The sequence below is a fragment of the Danio aesculapii genome, chromosome 13 (genome assembly GCF_903798145.1).
Source record: "Danio aesculapii chromosome 13, fDanAes4.1, whole genome shotgun sequence".
Classification (NCBI taxonomy): Eukaryota; Metazoa; Chordata; class Actinopteri; order Cypriniformes; family Danionidae; genus Danio; species Danio aesculapii.
In genome coordinates this window covers 51,570,149-51,595,593 of record NC_079447.1, presented here as the reverse complement: position 1 = coordinate 51,595,593, position 25,445 = coordinate 51,570,149, and the positions used below count along the sequence as shown (strand labels likewise).

General features: G+C 36.4%; 1 protein-coding gene across 7 annotated transcripts in view; it reads right to left on the bottom strand.

Moving 5' to 3' along the window:
- Window positions 1-1,854: 1,854 nt before the first annotated feature.
- mlip (muscular LMNA-interacting protein) overlaps window positions 1,855-25,445 on the bottom strand; it is a 76,966-nt gene continuing 53,375 nt past the window's right edge. For 5 of the 7 annotated variants that reach the window (XM_056471381.1, XM_056471383.1, XM_056471384.1 and 2 more), the window contains 3 exons: window positions 25,342-25,386; window positions 22,983-23,108; window positions 1,855-2,094 (listed from right to left, as the gene is read on the bottom strand). In XM_056471381.1, coding sequence (XP_056327356.1) covers window positions 1,942-2,094; window positions 22,983-23,108; window positions 25,342-25,386 — 324 coding nt within the window. In that variant the 3' untranslated portion in view covers window positions 1,855-1,941. Of the gene's footprint in view, window positions 2,095-22,982; window positions 23,109-25,341 lie in introns of those variants that run through there. The other 2 variants (XM_056471382.1, XM_056471387.1) reach the window with 2 other exon arrangements.

Below are 25,445 nucleotides of genomic sequence, written 5' to 3'. Positions count from 1 at the left end.
AAAGGAACGGCATCATACCACCCTGTAGCGTTCATTTTAAAGACAGAATGCAGCCATACACACTTCTGGCCACATAATTTGCGCTCTCCGGAAACGTATATAGGTGTACGTTTTCAGAATGTTGACTTTAATATAGGTATTTTATTAATTGTAATGTTCATTGTTAGTTTGATTGTAATTATTTAATGTTAAAGGGATAGTTCACCCACAAAATAAATTATGGTTTACGCAGAATAATAATAATCATATACTATAGGAATCAGTTACTCAGTTTCTTTCTTCTGTTGAACAGTAAAGAACACGTTTTGAAAAATGCTGGAAACCTGTAACCATTGACTTTCACAGTAATTGTTTTTCCTACAATGGAAGTCAAAGGTTACAGGCTTTCAGCGTTCTTCAAAATATCTTCATTTGTGTTCAACAGAAGACAGAGATATATAAAAGTTAGGAACCACTTGAGGGAGTAAATAATTAGTAAATTTTCATTTTCGTGGGGGTGAACTATCCTTTTAAAGGTGCAGTATGTAAGTTTGACACCCAGTGGTTGAACTAGGTATTGCGCAAGCGCAGGTTGACAAGCGAGTCTGACTTAAGTCGCGCTATAAATTAAAGCAATGCACACGATAGAGGGAGTATTTTACATATTAAAAGGAGTCTTTGTTCCAACCAACTCCTCGAGTTGATATTTTAGAAATGGCTTCTGTTTCTTGCAGCTGAACAACAGAAAACTGATAAAGATCACCTCAGGTACCCCTCATGTGCTTTATTCAGTGCTAAATGCTCATTATGTGAGTCTGAATGCAATTTCACATGACATTTATTGCCATACTACTAAAAGCAGCAGCAGGTAGTTCACCTCAGATCTGGAAAATAAAATAAACCGTCTGAAATTTAACTTCAGAGCGGTGACTCAGTGCAAACTAACGCATATCAATGATTCAGCATCTACATTTAATAATGTTAAAGAAGGTTAATATGTATTAAATAGAGTAGAAACCTTACCATTTCATAAGTGAGTGCATATTCTGTGCTTCTGAATGTCTGTATTTACATTTCTGTTGTGTTTCGTCTGGTGCAAACAGCTAAATTGCTCATCACTGCGTATCTCGTCACACAGCGTGTTGTTAGGACACGCGGTTAAAATGTAACCTGCTCATCTAATGTTTACGCGTGTAATATTTATATTATTTGCTAGTTAATAACCTCATGTGGAACTGAATCTGTCTCATTTCGGAGTCTGCTACTGTCCACCGTAGGTCGCATTTCAGTCACGGACGCATGCTTTCAGAGCCTTCCTGAATGAATGAATGAAATACGCTGTTTTCCATCAAGGCAACCCGGGGTGCTGAAATATAATTGGCTAAACTAGCAGTGGGCGGGTTAAAATGACCAAAACAAAGACAGAGTTCTGTCACTGAAAACACATTTTCAAAGCAGAATATCTGACTTCAGCATTGTTTTTCAGATAAATGTTCACTGAGCATGTTTCAGAAATATCTGCAAACATATCATGGTGTTTTAATGCTTTAGAAGAGTCAAACTTACATACAGCACCTTTAAAGATAAATGCATAAATCAATTCACTATTCACCCAATTTGATAAAAATCTCTTTTTAATTGTACTGAAAAACAAATGAAGGTACAGTAAGTGTTTGAAAGCAATGGGCTGAATTCAAACAAAGAAATTAAGCGAAACTTATGACTACTTTTCATTTGTTTGTTTAAATTCAGCCACTATAAATTGTTTGCAAGCACTTACCTTAAAAAATTAAGTAAATCCAATTATTTTTTTCAGTATATCGTATAGAGAAAGGTATGATCTTATTTGCAAAAATCAATGTACTATTCATCCAATTAGATCAAATTCACTTTTTAATTGCGGAATGAATGTTTTCAAGTGCTGTGAGCCAATTTCTTGTGTCGCCACGGTTAGAGTGGTCTTCATATGTGTGTCTCGTGAGTGTTGACTGCTGAGGGAACATCTTGAGTGGACACCAGCTGGCTCTTGTAGTCTTCTTGTCTTTCTGAAGGCTGTGGGTCGGAATCTGCTGGAGCATCTGCTGGAGATTCAGCGCAGAGACCACCGCTGACGAACTGAAAACACATGATCGGGTTACTAATGAGACAGCAGACAAGCGGTCAGTGCAAAGTGCATCAACAAATCACTCAACGCTCATATTTCGACCCACAATCACAACAAAGCAAATAAAAAAAAGTCATTTAAAAGCCCAAAGATTGACTTGATTTTGATTTTAAAAGGGACCTATTATGCAAAAATGACTTTTATTAGGGGTTTAAACCATAGACTGTAAAATATATGGACGGAGTATCCGTGACGTCACCCATAGGTTTCTGAAGAGCTCAAAAGAAGCCACAAGTAGGCGCGGCCAACCGTCGCCATTTTGTTCGCGCGTCATCGCACCCACGGCGGGATACCAAACAAGGGCAAAGAGGCGGAGAGTGAGCGGAGCTACAGACGCCTGCTGGCACTTTGCTTAGACCTGGCAGACAGACTTTACTTTGGGAGAAACGCTTGATACTTTATTACCTGCGACTCGTTTGTGTTCTGACCACATGTGCTTGGCTGTACACTATATCAATAAAGTGTTTAGACTTTTAAAAACACTGTAGTAATACATTGAGCCACTAAACATTGTTCTTATGATGTTTTTCTACAGGAGGTAAACGCGAATTACTTCCAAACACTTCAGATGTGTGTGTGTGTTAGTAAATGCAAGACTACTGATAAAATCCAGCACAACACTGTATGACAACGCTTCAAATGACTGTTCTAGAGCCTACAGCTAATCAATCTGTCACATTCTGGAGTGCTTTACGGGTCTAAAGAAAAATATTAATGATAAATGATCTTAAATAAAACAAATACATTTATAGAGATGGTATACAAGTATATAACTTTACTCACATGGGAAACGGAGGCCACGTGAATGGTTTGTGAGCACAATTAAATGCACACCGCATCCCATATCATCTGATAATTGTAAGAAATTAGTCCAAAAGGCAGCTGACTGTGTAAAGCCACATAAAACAACACAAAAATACGATGAATATGCCGAGATCAGTGGCTAATCTGCCGGATTCAGCTGAGGTGAAGTGACGGCGACCAGCGAGACCTAGCTGTCACTCAAGTGGCCACGCCCTTAATTATGCAAACTTAATATAACCTTATATAAAGGAAATGGATGAGTTATAAAAAAATTCACCCCCTGACAGTTGTCATGGAGGGTAATAATAGCTATATGAACCAAAATGGTTCTTTGTACCAGGCTGTAAACACCTTTTTTTCTGCTGTAAAGTTGGTCATTCTAACAGTGGGCTCAATTGCAATTTGCTCTATTATGGAGCCAGGACTAGAGGAATTTTGATGAATTGCAGTTTCAGTTACTTCCGTATTGGCCTCCTGAGGGAGAGCGGGAGGTTGCCACTTGGTTTAAACACAGGCAGCAGTGTGCGGATATAAGGATGTAATGATACTGCAGAGCTATAAGCTGCGTTTATTAAGGAGTCGCATACAAGATAACAAAACTTCCTTGAAGTGAAGCGCACTTTTAACTTTGAGGTACATTTCGCTTTATAGGGCTGCACGGTGGCGCAGTGGGTAGCACCATCGTCTCACAGCAAGAAGGTTGCTGGTTCGAGCCTCGACTGAGTCAGTTGGTGTTTCTGTGTGGAGTTTGCATGTTCTCCCTTTGTTGGATTAATCATGTGAGCAATGCTTGAGTTTGAATTTAATTGTCTAAATAATAAATGACAGAACTCCTCTTTCTGAAAATGAACGAATTGATCAGAAGCACACTCGCACACAAAGAAACCTTTCCCTCTACACCTTCATAAGTAAGCATACATCGGTGCGGATGGAGAGCGACAGTGAGAGCGGCTCTTTATCACTATCCACAAACACTTAATCAGCTACAGACAATCTGAGAAACACTTCTTCACACTCGATCCCTCGCTCTCTGAGAACATCAACAGCAGCACATTCATCACTGCTCCATGATGGAAAGAAAATCAATGATCTGGACCTCAAATAAAGACTAAATCTGTCTTTTACACGACACCGAGTCAGAGTAGCAGAGTGAGAGAGAATCACTTAAAGGAAATAAATACATCTTGTCAGAAGTCCAGCGGCTGTGAGGGAAATAGTAAAGAAAATGCAGAAAAAATATACAGTTGTAGTCAGAATTATTCACCCTTTTGTGAAAATGTTTTCTTTTTCAAATATTTCCCAAGTGATGTTGAACAGATTCAGGAAATTTTACAGTATTTCCTATAATATTTTTTCTTCTGGAGAAAGTCTTATTTGTTTTATTTCGGCTAGAATAAAAGCTGTTTTTATTTTTTTATAACCATTTTAAGGTCACTATTATTAGCCCCCTTAAGCAATATTAGTTTTGGATTGTCTCCAGAATAAACCACTGTTATACAATAGCTTGCTTAATCAACATAACTTTAACCTAACCTAAAACTATTATGTTAAATAATGTGTTGCAATTTATTTATTTATTTCTCATTAAACAGAAATCTGGAGTGAAAATATAGGGCTAACACAAAAAAGCTGACTCAACTTAAAATTTTAAAGCAACCAGCTTCAGGACATTTTTTAATTTACTCAACTTAAATCGAGTCAAGTGCAGTAATTGGGTTCAAAGTTGAGTCAACTCAAAAAAGCTCTGCAGCAAGTTGCCTTACAATTTTGAGTTGAGTCAACTTTGTTTTTTACAGTATATATATATATATATATATATATATATATATATATATATATATATATATATATATATATATATATATATATATATATATATATATATATATATATATATATATATACAGTTGGAGTCAGAATTATTACCCCCCCTGAATTATTAGCCCCTCTGTTTATTTTTTTCCCCAATTTCTGCTTAACAGAGAGATGATTTTTTTTCAACACATTTATAAACATAATAGTTTAATAACTCATCTCTAATAACTGATTTATTTTATCTTTTTCATGATGACAGCACATATTAGACTAGATATTCTTTAATACACTTCTATACAGCTTAAAGTGACATTTAAAGGCTTAACTAGGTTAATTAGGTTAACTAGGCAGGTTAGGGTTACTAGGCAAGTTATTGTATAATGATGGTTTGTTCTGTAGACTATCGAAGAAAAAAAATTGCTTAAATGGGCTAATAATTTTGACCTTTAAATGGATTTAAAAAAAAAATTAAAACTGCTTTTATTCTAGCCAAAATAAAACAAATAAGACTTTCTCCAGAGGAAAAAATATTATCAGACATACTGTGAAATTTCCTTGCTCTGTTAAACATCATTTGGGAAATATTTCATAAAGAAGAAAAAATCAAAGGGGGGCTAATAATTCTGACTTCAACTGTATGTGTGTGTGTGTGTATATATATATATATTCACCTGAAATCTTGATACACTCTCAGAAATAAAGATACAAATGTTTTGTACTTTTTTAAGGTACTATGATGTACAGATTTGAACTTTTTAGGTTATTAATATGTACCTTTAAGGACTTGTTAGGAACAAAAAAATTTACCTTTTGTAAAGGTACCAGAGACAGATTTTGCACCTATTTCTGAGAGTGTATGATATGATTAAAGTCTGCATGAAACAGAAGTTCCAATCATCTTTTCCATACTGTGATATATATTAGAGAGGGAAAAATTGCCACCTTGGAATTATAAGGATCAGTCTACATCTTGAGCAGTTTTGAGATAATGAGGCCATGCCCACACTAATACGTTTTCGTTTAAAAATGCATATTTTTCTCTATGTATTTTATTCCTCTCTTTATTTACTTCAGTGTGTTGCACAAGTCAGGTTCCCTGCATTAATTCTGACCAATCAAAATGCAGTTCGTCTTGCCAACAACTAATGTAGATGTTGTTGTTACGTCCGTTTTAACTGGTTTGGTTCAGAGCAGTCAGTCTGTTGTGAAACAGAACCAAAATGTCTGAAAAATGCTGCAATGTGTCATTTTTAACCTTGGTCCACAACAAAAGAAATGTACTACAGGTGTGAAAGCACCCTAAGATTGTACTTTTTAAGTGCTATTAAACATTTAATATCTTAATAATAGGCAGACTAAAGTGTTACTAAAAAATGTACCTAATTGGATGTCATTTGACATGTTGACTCCACCCATGAACCAGTAAACACCAATCAGAAAAGGCCTGAGTGCTACCTTATTAACTATTAATTAACAGCAAATTAGTATTATTGAGCTAAAAGTCTAAGCTGAGGGTTTATTAACAGTGAGAATTGTATCTTCACTGGTGTGAATTGTTACTTAATAAAGTGTTACCCCAAAAATTTACACAACTGGATGTCATGTGAATGTACATAACTGGATGTCAGGTGATTGTCAGGTTGACTCCGCCCCCTTGCACCAGTAAACATCAATCAGAATAGACCCAACTGTAGCCTTATTAACTATTAATTAGCAGCAAATTAGTAGTTTATTGAGCTAAAATCTAAGTTGATGGTTTGTTAATAGCGCAATTTGTATCTTAAATGGTGTGAATTGTTACTTAATAAAGTGTTACCCCAAAAATTTACACAACTGGATGTCAATGTGAGTAACATGTTGACTCCTCCATGCACCATACATTAAACACCAATCAGAAAAGACCTGAGTGCTACCCTAATAAATATTCATTAGCAGCAAATTAGTACTTTATTGAGCTAAAATCATTATTGATAGTTTATTAATAGTGAGAACTGTATCTTAAATGGTGTAAATTATTACTTACTAAAAGTCCCACCTAAAAAAAATAGTGCAAAAAAAGTACATAACTGGATGTCATGTGAGAGTCAGGATGACTCCGCCCCCTTGCACCAGAAAACATCAATCAGAAAAGACCCAACTACTGCCTTATTAACTAATAATTAGCAGCAAATTAGTACTTTATTGAGCTAAAATCATTATTGATAATTTATTAATAGTGAGAACTGTATCTTAAATGGTGTGAATTATTACATACTAATGTCCTGCCTAAAAAAAGTGCAAAAAAATGTACATAACTGGATGTCATGTGAGTGACAGGTCGACTCCGCCCTTGCACCAGCAAACACCAATCATAAAAGACTTAACTGCTACATTAATAACTATTAATTAGCAGCAAATTAGTAGCTTATTGAGCTAAAATCTAAGTTGATGGTTTATTAACAGCGCATATTGGCTGTTAGGTTTTCAGGTTCAAGTTTCTTTGACATTTCAGTCTACTCTATTTAAACAGAGCGAGGGGTTTTCAGCAATCTAATAGCAATAAATCCCACTTATCCGTGCCTGCCCATCTTATCACTCATTAATGCTGCCAATTCACCTGCTGTTTATTAAAGTCCCCGATGTCACATGTCATCCAAGACATCAATTATATATAACGAGATCACAGAGCTGAACACAGATTTCTGCTCAAATGGGGGGGCTCAAGCGTCGAGCTTTTCATGACACAATTACATATTGATTTCTCTGTCTGCGCCATAAAGACGGCTTTGTGCGAGCGGCGATGTCATCATAAAGACTCAAATCATCAAGACATCTTTTGCAATGCCTTAGAGATAAATAGCACGAAGGCAGTTTTATGCATGTCAAATGTCACTGAAACGGGAGATGACTGTCATTAATAATAGGAAATAAGGCTGTCATGGCATCTGATTTAACTGTGTGTGATTACCATGCCCAAAACGATGCACAAATACTGAACATGTAGGTTAACAGCTTATAATAACTGCACAATATGAATCTGTCATTAAGGATAAATAGTTCATCATATGTTAAGGATTAGCTCTACATTTATAGACATAAGACGTTTATAAATAATGCACATGCTGTAAAAAAAAATGCTGGGTTCCACACAATTCCTTCCAACATAGAGGCATTGTGAAAACGTAGCCCTATATACATTTCTGGAGAGCGTGAATTATGTAGCCAGAGGTTCGTTTTTTCGTCTGTAAAACGAACGCTACAGGGCGGTATGATGCCTTTCCATTTCGCGCTACCAGCTGACCGCTTACCTCCGTATGGACAGCTTTCCCGCTGTTACCAGTTTGTTCAGTGGCTCCCCGTGTACGTCAGCCGACTTGAAAACATAAAATAAACAAGTAAACGCCAGCTCACACTGTGGGAGTTTTTATAATCCTGAACGATTGTAGCATGTCAGACTGCATGAACATGGCTCCCATGTCACACAGTAAGAGCTCAGCTGTCATCATTTCAGACTGAACGTCAAGAAAACACATGCCAAACACGTAAGAAAACTCCCCCGGAGTTTGTCGTCATCCACCCGTGACACTTTCACTATCCCGGATTCTGAACTGATTCCTCACAGTAAACGTAAACAATCTGTAGCGGCCATTTTGCACACGGTGTGTCTCAATAATTAAACCAGGAAGAAAAAAACAAACATTTGAATTGCGTCATCAGATTCAGAGCTCCTATTGGTTCTTGGATTGACGCTCATCGCAGCTGTTGTCACGCTGCAGGAAAGTGTCTGAATCTTCTGTAACTGCCAGCCTTTCATCTGAGGAAAAACCTGAACACAACGGGCATTAAGCGAATGTCTGTGAACATGTGAACAACGATGAAAGATCACAGATTTTAGCCGAGGATTTCAGAAATCTTTTAGGATTTCCCAAATTTGTCTCAGATGACAAAATCAATGCTGAACTCTCACAGTGTGAGCAGGGCTTTAATAACAGGGTGAGAATGTGGTCAAATCTGAAAACGAGGGCTTTTCTTTTTCTGGATTCCTTTTGAAAACACTATCGGTTGGGTTTAGGGAAGGGGGTGGGCAGCAATAGCGGTCGATTGGTCAGTGAGTCAGTTGAGGCGCCCTCTGGTGGATTTACACAGTTGGCACTCGCGAGAGAAAAAAATTTATCTCCTGGGAGAAATGTATATACGTTTTCAGAATGAGACTGGGTTGATTCCTTCATGTTGTCCCAACACAAATTCATTCATTTTCTTTTCGGCTTAGTCCCTTTATTAATCTGGGGTCGCCACAGCAGAATGAACCACCAGCTTATCCAGCACATGTTTTACCCAGCGGATGCCCTTCCAGCTGCAACCCATCACTAGGAAACATCCATACACTCTCATTCACACTCATGCACTACGGACAATTTTAGCTTACCCAATTCACCTGTACCGCATGTCTTTGGACTTGTGGGGGAAAACAGAGCACCCGGAGGAAACTCACACGAACATGTGGAGAACATGCACGAAATGCTAACTGACCCAGCCGAGGCTCAAACTAGCAACCTTCTTGCTGTGAGGCGATTGTGCTACCCACTGCACTACCGTGACGCCCTCAACGCAAATTAGATAACTTAATTGTTTTTTTTACCAATTTAAGTGGATTGAACATAAAACAGTTAAGTTGTCCCAAAATAACACAATAATTGTGTTGATTCAACTCATTTTAAATAAATAGTTTAATATATATATATATATATATATATATATATATATATATATATATATATATATATATATATATATAGTTTGAGTGAATCAGATTAAAAATAAATGTTTCAATCTTACCCACAATCAAAATCATCATTAAAATGAATTAATAAACAAATATTATTGGGTAATGCGATCGTGGGTAGCATGATCACCTCACAGCAAGAAGGTTGCTGGTTCGAGTCTCGGCTGGGTCAGTTGCCATATCTGTGGAGTTTGCATTTTCCCCCGCAATGTTTTGGGTCTCCTCCGGGTGCTCCGGTTTCCCCCACAAGTCCAAACACATGTGGTACAGGTGAATTGGATAAGCTAAATTGTCCTCAGTGTATGCATGTGAATGAGAGTGTATGGGTGTTTCTCAGTACTGGGTTGCAGCTGGAAGGGTATGCGTAAAACATATGCCAAACAAGTTGGCGGTTCATTCCGCTGTGGTGACCCCTAATTAATAAAGAGACTAAGCCGAAAAGAAAATGAAATGAAGTTTTATTTTTGTCAAAGAGATTGTGCTGTGTCTTACAAAGGCACATACTTTTACAGGTTTACATATAATATGCAAAGTATTATGATCACTCAAATATCTGCGAAAATAAAAATGCCAACAGATGTATTTTTACTATCATTTATACATATTATAGTTCCTCTTCATAAGATAAAACATACAGTACATAAACATAAAGGGACAGCGTGTTTCTATTATTCGTCTTTGTGGGGTAAGCTGTCACAACGGCACTTGCCATACTACATTTTATGAAATGAACTTGAATTTGGAGACTACAAAACCGCAAACAACATATAAACTTTAAAAAGGAAAGTTAATTTACTGATTTAAAGAAGATTTAGAGCTGAATTTATGGTGCTTGGTGATTCATAAAATCTTCTTTAATGTTCTACTGAAGAAAAAAAGTCGCCTACATCTTAAATAACCTGTAGGTTAGTAAATTAACATGGTCTCATTTTTGGGTGAGCTATCCCTATAAGGCAGTAAGATTACAAACTTTAAGTGAAGTTTAAATTTTAAACTAATTTCGAGAGGAGCATGTGCTCATGATTGACCCAGCTGGTCCTCATTGGCTAATCATGATCCTCCAATCAAAGGATCCCAAGTCACTATATATATCCTCATTTCCTCTCTACAATCTTCGTCTGGAAGAAACCCTCCTCCTACCACCTTTATCCAGAATGGGCGGCACGGTGGCTCAGTGACTAGCACTGGTGCCTCACAGCAAGAATACCAATGGCGTTGGGTCTTCACTGGGCCATCTGGTGTTCCTGTGCGGAGTTTGCATGTTCTCCCCGTGTCCGCGTGGGTTTCCCCCGGGTTCCCCGGTTTCCTCCCATCATTCAAATGTGCTCTATATTATAGATAAAATAAGCCTAAATCTTTTTTATAATGTCTTACCCTCAGGAAGTTCACCTTGGCCTCAGCAGCGGGGGAGTTTCAGATCGACCTGAGCTCAGTCTCCCCTCGCCCTGTGAAAGGAGGGAGCCCTGGGCTCGAGGATACCTTGAGCTCAGGGCTCTCTCCCGGGACAGCACACCAAACAAGCTATGTATAAATCGTGAGCTAAGTGTGAACTCTTTAAATCAACAGTACATCTGGATCTGTAGCATCTAACTGAACAGTTTTTGTTTTTATTCAAGTCTTGTGTATCGTTTATTCTGCATGAATGGACCTGACATTTGACTGTGAGTCTGATCAGGGAGGAATAACAACAAGTGTGAGAGAAAAGCTGAAACCAAACTCATGCATGCTGTTATTCATTTGCAAATGTCAGTCTATAAATGCAAATGAAGTACAGCGACATGCCTAAATTAACAGCGGTCAACATCACACACACACATATACACAGCTTGTCTAGTTATGCTGTCACATTGACGGCTTAAATACATATGCAAACAACTGTTTTAAATATATTTATACATTTAATGTCATGCTTCTATTGTTGCAGCTCTCTTCTGTAAACACGATCAAATATACACAAAATAAACCACAATGACAAGAAAAGCCTTCGGTGTTTTTTATGTTTGACAGAAAGAGAGAATTAATGTTGTGAATTGTATTGCTGCAGCCCAAACAGCGAGTTACGAGTTCAGCAGAGTTTCTCTTTATACGTCATCTGCATTTATACACTTCCTGACAAAAGTCTTCTCACCTGTCTCAGTTGTAAGAGCAACAAATAATCACTTAACTTCTAGTTAATCATTTGGAAAAGTGGCAGAAGGTGGATTTCTCTGCTGAATCATCTGTTGATCTGCATCCCAATCATCACCAATACTGCAGAAGACCTACTGGAACCAGCATGGACTCAAGATTCTCACTGAAATCAGTCAAGTTTGGTGAAGGAAAACTCATGGTTGGGGTTACATTCAGTATGGGGTGTGCGAGAGATCTGCAGAGTGGATGATCAACATCAACAGCCTGAGGTATCAAGACATTTGTGCTGCCCATTACATTACAAACCACAGGAGAGGGTGAATTCTCCAGCAGGATAGCGCTCCTTCTCATACTTCAGCCTCCACATCAAAGCTCCTGAACACAAAGAAGGTCAAGGTGCTCCAGGATTGGCCAGCCCAGTCACCAAACATGAACATTATTGCGCATGTCTGGGGTAAAATGAAGGAGGAGGCATTGAATATGAACACACAGAATCTTGATGAACTCTGGGAGTCCTGCAAGAAGGCTTTCTTTTTTCTTTCTTTCACCATGACTTTATATTCTATACTGGATGTTATTTCTGTTAAGTGACGAGACTTTTGTCTAAGCAAAGTCAGACCTTACTGTCCTAATTAAATCATTCAAAATCAAGGCATGATTATATTTTATTTTGGTAAAATAGGTGTAATCTAGAGGTCTTTACCTTTTATTTAAGACACTTCTGATACCAAATGATCATCTAGAAGTCAAGTTATTGTTTGTTTTTCTAAAACTTGGATAAATAAATACAATAAATATTTATTTATTTAATATTTACAGTAAATTCTAATAAATTCATTGAACTCGTCTGATTGAGTAAACTCAATCCCTCAGTTTATTTGAGTAATGGAGTCTCCCAAAATGGGAGTCATGTTGAATTTTATTGAACTTTTGGTGCATTAGTAGTATGCACTTAAAAGTAAAGGGGTCTCTAATTAGGTCTCCAAAAACGTACTTATTTATGTACATTAAACTTGGTGCATTTGTAGATAGGACTACAAATGTATGAAGTTCAAAATGATTTGGTTTTAATTTGACTCCACTTTTAATTAAACCTAAATTAGTTTTAAATGATTTATTTTAATTTAGTACAATTAATTCTTAATTATAAAGTTATTTTTTGTCTGACAGCATTATGCATACCAAACAGAAATAAGCAATGCACTGCATATTTAACAATATTATTAACTAAAGATAAATTGGAGCCTTTCAATTCTTACTTAGAGTACGATATACATAACTGGAGGTACATCTGCTCGCAGTTTTATTTTTGCAAATCCACCAGAGGCCGCTGTGTATGCTTTTTTTTTTTTTTTGATGATCACAAATTTCCCTCACACGTCGTCTTCTTGTATAAATCCACCAGAAGATGGAATATACTTCAGCCGACTGGGCCAGCTTGCTGTCGACTGACCCGTCCACCCCCTTCCCTAAACCTTATTGATTTTTAATCGGTTTTTAAAAGCAACCTAGAAAGAAAAAAAAAGCTGTTGCGACCATGTGATTTCACCACATTTTCAGCCTGTTGTTATTTATTTATTTATTTTTTGGCTTTTGTTTTACCTGGTTTCTGGAACCGTTTTTCACCGGACTCAAACCCATTGTCACGAAAATCAACTAAAGCTGTTGGCGGCCTCATACCTGCCCCGTAACATTCATTTTAAAGACGAAATGCAGCCAAACGTACCTCTGGCTACATAATTTGTGCTCTCCGGAAATGTAGACAGGAGTACATATCCACAATGAGCCTGTGTTGCAAATATTATGTACAGTCATCATAGCAAAGGCAAAAGAAATTCATTATTAGAAACTAAAAATATTATGTTTAAAAATACAGCTATTGGAGGATATTTGAAAAAGAATTCAAAATTCACAGGCATATGCTAATAACTTTGTCCAACTGTAGGCAAAAAGTAAGATTAATTCCACCAAGAGCATTCAGAAGCACTCAAAATGAGGCATTTTGGACTGCTCAATAGCATTGTCATTGAGAGACTCTGATAACAGATAAACCTGCACTTTCACTAGAGTTTAAATGAGCCATGAATGTCAAGTGAAGTTTTGAAACATTAAGGAGAATCTGCAGAAATTCACACGTCAGCGAGTGAAATAAATACATCTCATGTTTGACAAATCCTGATGACTTTTGCTGCCCGCGATTGTATAAAAAGCCAGTTCAAAGATAAATGCAGTGTTTAAGTTGTCAAAACACAGGCATAGATAGCTTCTAAAAGCTTGCGTCTTGGAAAGGAGACGTCCATCTGGTCATTACCGGAAAGCTTAAATGATCTGAGTTTTGTTTTCTGACCACCGCCGTCTCATCAAATGATTCCAGCCCAAAGGTAAATAAGGAGTGAACAGAAAATGCATGCACAGTGCATCATGGGATAGCGTTCACAAGATTTACAAGAGTAAATGTCAAAGCAAACACAGTGCCTATGACTGAACCCTCTGCTTTCAATTTAATGCACAGATGCCTATAAGTATTTAGCACATAGAGAGATAATAAAATAAAATAAAATTAAATTAAATTAAATTAAATTAAATTAAATTAAATTAAATTAAATTAAATTAAATTAAATTAAATTAAATTAAATTAAATTAAATTAAATTAAATTCAATAAAATTTAATTAAATTAAATAAAAATTAATAAAATAAATAATAAATAAAAATTAAATTAAATTAAATTAAATTAAATTAAATTAAATTAAATTAAATTAAATTAAATTAAAATAAAAAATAAATAAAATAAAATAAAATTAAGTTTCCCAGTGCTGGGTTGCAGCTGGAAGGGCATCCACTGTGTAAAACATATGCTGGATAAGTTGGCAGTTCATTCAGCTGTGGCGACCCCAGATTAATAAAGGGAACAAACAGAAAATAATTAAATTAAATTAAATTAAATTTAATTTAATTTAATTTAATTTAATTTAATTTAATTTAATTTAATTTAATTTAATTTAATTTAACCAAAAAAAAGAAACACTACCAGTAAATTGTTTTCTTTTGGTTCTTGTGATTCCTCCCTGTGTTAATTTCTTCATTAGTCTTTGGATAGTTATGTTCACCTGTGCCTGGTTTGGTTTCTGTTTAGCTATTTACTGTGCTTAGTGAGGGCAGCACGGTGTCTTAGGGGTTAGTACTGTCACCTCACAGCAAGAAAGTCGCTGGTTTGAGTCCCGGCTGGGCCAGTTGGCATTTCTGTGTGGAGATTGCATGTTTCACGCAGCGGATGCCCTTCCAGCTGCAACCCATATCTGGGAAACTTCCATACACAATCACTCACACACATACACTACAGCCAGTTTAACCTACCCAATTCACCTGTACCACATGTCTTTGGACTTGTGGGGGATACCGGAGCACCCGGAGGAAACCCACGTGAACACGGGGAAAACATGCAAACTCCATACAGAAATGCCAGCTGACCCAGCCAAGGCTCGAACCAGCGACCTTATTGCTGTTAGGCGATTGTGCTTCGCACTGCACCACTGTGAAACCCATTAATCTAAATATTTATCTAATAGAAATATTCAATCAAAGCTAAAACATTGTTTTTATAGAGCATGGATTAATTAAATTACCTTGGTTCAACTTAAATACTTATTTTTAGGAAATGCTATAAAATCGAAGTAAATTGTAAATTCACTAACGTTAGGCTATGCTATTGCTAGTTAATTTACTTTCAATATTAAGATCAACTATTAGCTGATGTGAATGAATAATTTCCGGAACAAAACCGGAAAATAAAAGCCACCGTGACCGACGTTCGCCAAACAATTTCAGTTTTCCCGGAACATGATGTCAATAATCGGTGATAGCGCAAAAAAGAGCATCACATTTCTGAACGGTATTTCATTATTTTGTGCCATATAATGTTATAGGTCAGTCATGAATAATAAAAGCATATAGCAACAAACATTAATCATATAAACAGTCACTATTCAGTTCACTTCACTCTCATGTGCCACGTGAAAAACAAATAATTAAATGACTCAGTCTAATCTTCAAGAAGAGCCCACAGTTAGCTCTTCTGTCATGTTTTCTGGCTGACTTGACTCGCTTTGCTTCTGTCTCCCGCTATCCTGATCCATTTGCGCAGTTTCATCTTCTCAAGATCTCTTTTGATCAGGCTCATTATCAGATTCACTCATGGTTTAAAAATAATAATAAAGTATGCAATAATAAAATATGTCTGCCTCTTTGCCGTTTTGAAAATACTAATATTATTTAGGTAGGCCACTATGGCATTATTATATTTTTCGCTGCTCACTGCGCATGAAATAATCACCAGTCAATGAGAATTTGAATTGGAAATATTGTTGAGGGCCAATAGTTTAATTTAACTTATGCTTTAACTTGCGCATGGTGACTAGTGACTACCGTCATCCACGCAGCCTTCGCTTGTACTCACACACTCTCACTCTCTCTTTCTCTCTCACACACACACACACACACACACACACGTAGGTATTCACCACGCACAAGTTAATGCCGGATCCATTAAAATAAATACCAGAACGCAAAACACGAATATCTGACGTTTTCCGGCAAGATCCGGCAGAAATTAAGCATTGTCTGATGTTTTTAGTATGGCTATAAATATCATGCTACATCATGCAAACTCACAAATAAAAATACATACAGTACAAACTGTATAGCAGTCTTTTTTGTTCATCTATACCCATAGAAATGCGTTTTCTATAGATTTCTGTAGGCGCAGATTTGGTGTGGGTCTGCTCACGGCTTATAATTCTTTAACCAAGACTTTTATTTATTTATTTATTCCTATGAGAGAAAAAAACAAGTAAGAAAAAAAATCTCCCTGAGCCAGTGTTCTGCACTAATGACCTCTCTATAGATCAGATGGCTACAGCGCTGTGTACATCTGACATTAAACCCACTGGGGTCAACATAACTCATGTTTGTATTTTGAATTATTAATTGAATCTGTATTAAATGTAATATTGATGGTATTTACAGTGCATGAGTCACTATGCGAACTCCCAAAGAGTTTCTTCTCACCGCTTTATCCAGTGATGGCACCTTTTTAATTACATTTTGCACACAATTTTATCAGCATAAGCCCTGTGATCAATTCTGGGGTCTGTCCACTCATTAGTGTACAAGCTTTGGCCAACGTATTGACTCCAGACCAGAACTTCACGCAACAGAGGATTTATTACAAACCTATATTATTTATTTATTTAAAAAAATACATCAGGAATATTTAATTAGCATTTCTCATGATCAAAGCTCTGCTCAAACAGAGTGAAATGTCAATCTACAAGAGCATTTCATGAAATTAAAAACAGTTTAGGTGTTTAAGGTTAATTAATATTAGATATTAGTTTTATATAGGCTGCTTTTTTTTAATTGAATGCCATAAATAACTGTAATACTGTAATATATTAAAGTGTGGAACATGAGAAGTGGTTTAAAAACTTCTCACAGTGTTAATTTCTTTTAGTTGATTCGTTGCATGGTTACTCATTGGCTAATTATGTTCACCTGTGTCTTGTTTGGTTTCTATTTAGCCATTTACAGTGCTTAGGGCCTTAGTTTGGTTCTTCCCTCTGTCCTGTAATTGAACACTCACAGCTGAAGCTGATCATGAACTGATTACATGGTCTATAAAGTCAGCACACAAACACACAGAAGTCTTGTTAAACTGTATAGTGAGCATTACGACACATTTTCCTTGCCTTGTTTTGACGCTCGCTTTGTTTTGTTTGTTTATGTTGTGTGCTTTCTGCCTGCTTTGATCATTTGTCTGTGTATTTGACTAGGACTACATACATCTGTTTGCCCCTGTGTTGACCGTTGCTTGCCTGACCATTCTGTTTAATAAACCCTGCGTTTGGATCCACACTCCATGTTGTCAGCGTCCCCGGTCACATTACAAGTATATTAAAGTGTACAAAATGAGAAGCTGTTTTAAAATGTGCCCATCGATATTTTCGCCTCACATTTGCGCATATGAATGACTCCACTCTTGAATAATGTCCAAACGTAGTGTAATGAGTATTGTATTGCCGTGTTTTTCCCCATGGATAATGTGCTTGGTCTCTCTGATGGATCTACTGTATATTATTTAATCAAAAACTAAAGACATCAGGAATATTTAATTTGATTTCACATGATCAAAGCTCTGCTCAAACTGAGTAAAATGTCAATTTAAAAGAGCACTTAATGCAAAAAACTAAATATTAAAAAGGGTTTAGGTGTTCAGGGTTAATCACTATTCGATATTAGTTTTCTATACAGTCGGCTGTTGTTTTTTTACTTTGTAGCAGTAAATAACTGTAATACTGTAAAATATTAATGTGTGGAAAATGAGAAGCTGTTTAAAAAGCTCTCACAGTGTTAATTTCTTTTAGTTAATTTATTGCATGGCCACTCATTGGCTAATTATGTTCACCTGTGTCTTGTTTGGTTTCTATTCAGCCATTTACAGTGCTTAGGGCCTTCGTTCGGTTCTTCCCTCTGTCCTGTATTTACTTGTGTGACAGTATTATGTTGATTCTTGTCATCTGGGTTGCTTTATTTATTTGTAAGTAAGGTAAATCTGTTGTTATTGAGATCATGTAGTCCTCAACCCCTTCTCCTAAGGTGTCATTACTTTTAAGTCAAAGTTTTCTCAGATGGATGGATGCTGTGATAATACTTTAGGGTTAATCACTATTTAATATTACTTCATATAGGGTGCTGCTTTAATTTGTAGCAGTAAAAACTGTAATACTGTAATATGTGAAAGTGTGCAAAATGAGAACTGTGCCAATCGATATTTTCGCCTCACATTTGCGCATATGAATGACTCCACTCTTGAATAATGTCCATACGGAGTGTAATAAACAGTGTATTGCTGTGTTTTTTTCTCCATGGATAATGTGCTTGGTCTCTCTGATGGATCCACTGTATATTATTTAATCAAATATACATCAGGAATATTTAATTTGATTTCACATGATCAAAGCTCTGCTCAAACTGAGTAAAATGTCAATTTAAAAGAGCACTTACTGCAAAAAACTAAATATTAAAAAGGGTTTAGGTGTTCAGGGTTAATCACTATTCGATATTAGTTTGATATAGGCTGCTGTTTTTTAATTGGATGCCGTAAATAGCAGTAAATAACTCTAATACTGTAGTATATTAAAGTGTGGAAAATGAGAAGCTGTTTAAAAATGTGCCAATCAATATTTTCACCTCACGTTTGCACATACGAATGACACCAGACTTGAATAATGCCCATACGAAATGTAATAAGCAGTATATTGTGGTGTGTTTCCTCCATGAATAATGTGCTTGGTCTCTCTTTGGATCTATATGGTTATGTTGTATGCATGATTTTATCCTATAGGGTGATTTAGTATTTTCCTGATCCTGCTGGGAATAAATCAGAGCCCGCAGGACACATTGAAGCTACCGGGGGAAAATAAATCCATTTTAGCTGACACTTTACATTGGTTTTGAAGTACATATGGAATGGCGGCCTTTTGATTTGCTTTTTCTCTCTCTCTCTGTTGATATAATGGAAGGGCTGGGCACTGTATTATTTATCTGCAGATGGATTGACTGAAGCTGTTTTACAACTGTGGAGACTGAACTCAGCGGCAGCAACAACACAGATCTGAATGTCCGCTGTGATCGTACTTGTCGAATGATGAGAGAAAGACAGAGGAGAAGGGAGAGAGAGAAAGAGAAAGGGGGGGAAGGATGGATGGATGGATGAATGAGTGGATGGATAGTTGGATAAATGGATGGATGGATAAATGGATGTATGGATGAATAGTTTGATGAATGGATGGATGCTGTGATTATACTTGTCGAATGTTGAGATGGATGGATGGATGAATGGATGAATGGATGGATCATACTTTTCAGATATTGAGAGATAAAGAGATCAATGGATGGATGAATAAATGAGTGGATGGTTAGTTGGATAAAGAGATGGATGGATAAAATGGATGGATAAATGGATTTATGGATGAATAGTTCGATGGATGGATGGATGCCGTGATAATACTTTTCGAATCTTGAGATTGGATGGTTGGATGGATGGACCTGACAGACGGACGAACAGACAGACGGACGGATGGATGGATAGATGCTGTGATCATACTAGTCAAATGGATGGATGGATGGATGGATGGATCATACTATATTGAGAGATAAAGAGATATATTGAGAGATAAAGAGATCAATGGATGGATAAATGAGTGGATGGATAGTTGAAGAAATTGATAGATTAATGGATGAATTGATAGATAAATGGATGAATGGATAAATGGATGGATGATGGATAGTGCGGTGGATGGATGGATGGATGGATGGATGGATGGACGGACGGAAGGACTGATGGATGGATGGATGGATGGATGGATGGATAGATGCTGTGATTATACTTGTCGAGTGTTGAGATGGATGGATGGATGGACAGATTGACGGACAGAAGGACGGACGGATGGACAGATGGATGAATGCTGTGATCATACTTGTTGAATGTTGGGATGGATGGATGGATCAAACTTTTTCAGATATTGAGAGAGATAAAGAGATGGATGGATGGATGGATGGATGGATAAATGGATGGATAAATGGATGTATGGATGAATAGTTTGATGGATGGATGGATGCTGTGATTATACTTGTCAAATGTTGAGATGGATGAATGGATGAATGGATGAATGGGTGAATGGATGGGTGGATAGAAGGATGGATGGAAGGATGGATGAATGGATGCTGTGATCATACTTGTCGAATGCTGGGATGGATGGATGGATGGATGGATCATACTTTTCAGATATTGAGAGAGATAAAGAGATCAATGGAAGGATGGATGGATGGATGGATGGATGGATGGATGGATGGATGGATGGATGGATGGATGGATGGATGGATGGATGGATGGATGGATGGATGGATGGATGGATAATGTGATCATACTTGTCGAATTCTCTGATGGATGAATGGATGGATTATACATTTCAAATGTTCAAAGAGATAGAGAGATGGATGGATGGATGGATGGATGGATGGATGGATGGATGCTGTAATCATAATTGTCCAATGTTACTTATACTTTTGTTAAATTGTTACTTATACTTTTACTTGACTACATATTTCCTCAAGTACTTGTTCTTCTACTGGAGTATAGATTTTGGATACTCTGCCCACCTCTGTCTGCTGCTTCCTCCAGCACTCATCCTACAAGATCTGAAACTGCGCTAGCACAATGTGTTTAATCTAATACCTCATTTGCATAATTACTTTAGTCAATTGGATGTCAAAACAACACAGACAAAATGTACACAAATACAGTGAATGACAGTAACAGCAGGTGCAGATCAGTTCTGACATAAACAAAATTACCTTTCATTTGCATGCAGAATGCTCTGCGGTTATCTAATGTGTGCCATATAAACCCATTGAGTCTGGGTAATTTGTGTAAAATTGCACTTATGTTGTTTGGAGTATCTGTAGCACATGCATTTAAAAATCTATAATGACACCTGGGGGAAAAAAAGCATTGCATACTATGTTGCATATATACAGTATATTGCATTTTCTGCTCAGTGAATCTCTTATCATTACAGCATATGTCATTATGAAATGGACTTATGGGGCCCTATTATACACCCGGCGTAATAAGGCGAAAATGTGTTTTGGTGCGATTTGTTGCTATTTTCAGACCAGAGCAACAGTAATTTTCATGTTTTGCACCACGTTGTTTAAATAGCAAATCCATTTGCACCACTTTGTGGACTCATGGGTAGGGCTAGACGGAATCTGCGGACGTTTTTTGCTATTTCTGCAGAGAATTTTGGCAAAATCTGTGGATTTCTGCTGAATTATTTTGGGAGTCTCATAACTAAAACCTTAATATGTGAAATAAAAAGTAATATATTGTTAAATTTTACTTAATGTTTAAAATGCAAATCCAATTAGATTCACTTTATTTGGTAAACAAAGCAAGTCTCTCATATAATATCTCTACTAAAAGACAGAAAATATTACTGTACAAACTGTATTGCACATAAATCAGATGAACATTTTCATATTAGTCAATAATATTAATGTAATTAATTTAAAAACTGAATAAATATAGATTCACACACATTTACTCAAGTAAATAAACTGAATTAATGATGGGCTACAAATCTGCGGAATTCTGCGCGTGCAGATTCTGTGTGGGCCTACTCATGGGTGTGCTGGTCTAAAAAGAAGGTGTGTTAAGGCGCATTGTTTTAAGGCGCTCCATTGACTAACTAAGCTACTCTAAAGTCCAGCGCAGAGTGCAGGTCCAATCGCTTACACATTGCTTAATACACACAGGATGTACAGCAACACACAAATATCTTTACAGATGAAAACCACTAAAGGATTAAAATGTTTCAAAAATTGTATTTTCTACATAAATATAAACACCACTGCCTCCATGCCTCATCTCGGGGGATTTTTCAGTTTTTTCATGACAATTTGCAATTGTATAATGTTATTATTATTAGCAGTATTATTTATTATATGCATATTTATATTTGTTTTAATAAAACCAAGTTTAGATTTGTCCGTCTGTGGGGTTTTGGAGACGTCTGCATCACCATATGGGGCATCAGAACAGGACGTGTGTTTGGATATAACTCAGTGTTTTGACTACCCTTCGTTATTATTGTTCATTTATTAATTTGCTGGAAATTAAAACTGAATTTAGAAATAGTTTTGAGACAAATCTTTGCGCTTATAACAAACTAAATTAAATATGTGGGCTAATGGATGTCTTCAGTGGAGTGAGTTTCCACCGTTTCCTTACTCCACGAAAGTAAAGGAGTAAAGTAATGAGTAAAAGTAAAGTAAAGAGAAAGTAAAGAGGCTGAATGGAGGAGGCTCGTTCTTTATCCTCATGCTGCAGATGCTCTGTTTAACTGTTTTCTCGCTAGTGAAGCGTTCAGTTTTTACACTTATAAAGTCCGCCATGTAAATAGCGAATGCGCCATGGCGCGACGCAACTGACTCTTAAAGGGAATGAGAGATGAGACTCTGATTGGTTTAATGCACATTATGCTCAAACACATCCAGAACTCATTAAGCGAATAAGCCCAACCCTGTTAGACCATGTGCCAGGGCGCAGAGTGTATTCTTCCATCCTTAAAATAGCAAAAGTGGATTCGGACATGCCCTTTTGCACCATGATCTTTAGAGTTTGAACCTAGATCATTAAGATAGAGCCCATGCTGTTAGTCTGATACTGAGTAATTGATCAATGCACTTGATTCTTGAAAGAAATGTACCTTGTATTGATAGCGATTGGATTTGTTCCCTTGAAGGATCTTGAATGGATTTGGATGGAACTCTTCATCTTGATCTTCTGTAAATCTGGATGTTATAATGACTGGTCTAATAACTCCAGGTTTTGTCTAAGACAAACAAGAAATAGTCATTATAATTCCCAATATAACTCCCACTTCTACACTCTAAAAATGCTGGGTTGTGGACAAACCCAACCATTGTGATATTTTTCATATTAAAGGGCACCTATTATGCATAAATCACTTTTATAAAGAGTTTAAACACAGTTGTGTGTCAGCAGTGTGTGAATATATCCAGCCTCTAATGGTAACAATTCAATAATTCTATTTGTTATAATCACACTTGATAAAAACAGTCCTCAGAAACACTTTGATTGACATTCTCCTTTTGTACGTGTCATCAGAGGGAGAAAACCCCGCCCACTAGTGACCATCTCTCCCTCATTAGCATAGGATGTCAGTCTTGCTTTTGAATCTGCCACTATGCTGACACACAAGCATTTACAGCTCCGCCCTCTTTTGAAAAGAGCACAACCTCATTTGAATTTAAAGCGACAGTCACCACAATGACACAATTAGAATCAAAGCCTAAAAGGGTCAGTTTTCAGAGAGTTGGAAAACATCATTTGTAGGGTATTTTGAGCTGAAAAGAAGGCAGTTTGCATGCATTAAATATGATTTCTATGTATATAAAATAACTTGCATAAATTTAAACCAGACTCATCTGTGTCATATATATCTACTGTTTGGATATCAGTGATTTGCAAATAAATTGGAGGGAATATATTTCAGTTGCAGGACTTTCGACTTGCTTTTTACTACAAAGACATTGTTTTCACGCATAAGTAACATAGTAAACAATGTAAACAATAGGTCTCCGGAAGAAACAATGACAAACAAGTGAATAACCATTCATAATTCAACACTATTGTGTCGTTGGACTAAATGTGCTCTATGGGATGTTGTTCTGAGGACTCTTACCTTTCAAAATAAACTGTGATTCCGGTGATATGTACTCCATATCTAATGTGTTTTCTGTACAACTTACACAAGTTTAGCAAATACATTCTTTATAGCTTTCCCATTGAAAAACAACTAGCTACAATGGCTGCTTGAGTAGACTGATGTATAGTTTGTAAAGATTACTCGTGTTCTTTTTGATGCAATCTATTAATAAACACTGACATGTTCATTCATAAGCACTATCATTCATTTCATTTCCTTCGCCTTATTCACTTATTTATCAGGGGTCGCCACAGCGGAATAACCCAACTAAAACATATGCCAACTATTCCTGCATATGTTTTAAATTCTTTATCAGACATTCCTCAAATAACGTCACTGTTCTCCACATTAGGCACAATATTCCAAATATAATCCTCTTCCTCTTTGGAGAGCAGTTTAATAACAAAGCCAGGCTTCTGACACAATCTGGCAACACACTCTGTTCACAGCTGCTGAAACGTTCAAAGAGATTTAGCACTATAGCAATATTCCCAAATGTTTGCAGACATTTGCTAAATCTTTATCCCACAGTCTCAAAACTCTAAACACAAAGCTACAAACACATTTAGCATCAAAATGACACATACACGAAGAGTCTTTAAACTAAAAACACAACGATGAGGTGAAAAAGATGTCTCATTCTTACAAAAGATTGTAGTTTTTGGTCCAAAGGGCTTTTTGCAGAGATTTGAGAAAGATTAATAAAATGTGTGTATGCAAAACTGTCATTAGAGCTGTTTGTGCTAACTGTAATTAGACAGATTTATGTACTTTATTTACTGTACAATGTAAAAATGATTAGTTGAATTTACATTTTTTTAGGTAAGTGGTTGCAAATGACTTATATTACTAAATTTAATTTGTTTTTAAAAAAATCAGCCGTATAAATTGTTTGCAACCACTTACTGTACCTTAAAAAAAATGAGTAAACCCAAAGAATCGTTTTTTTTTCAGTGTAATTATCGACTAAATGATTGATAGTATAGACATTTTCTGACTCATTGCAATTTCATCAGTTTTCATTATGCTCTCCTTTCTATTTCATTAGCATTTTCTGTTATTCTTGCACTTTTTCGTGACAAATTGCTACCACATAATTCAAACTGCCATTCAAACATGATTTACACAGAGGAAGCAACCTTAGAAGTGCATATCGAGGCTTTAAAATGTAACCTACTGAGCTGACTCATTGAGAATAAAAGTCAACATTATTGCTAGCTTTCCTTTACAAAGTCTTCAGTCCATATCTAACGAGCAAAGCAATGCAGCACAAACTGAGGTGGATGTTTTCTACGCTAATTGAAAATCAATTTAATAACAAAGAAAAAAGGCTTACCGTTGTTTTTTCAGCAGTCACAGAAGGTTGAAATGGAGAGCTGGCCTAGAATCAAATTAAAGAGTTAATAATGAAATATATCTGTATATAATATATAACATTTG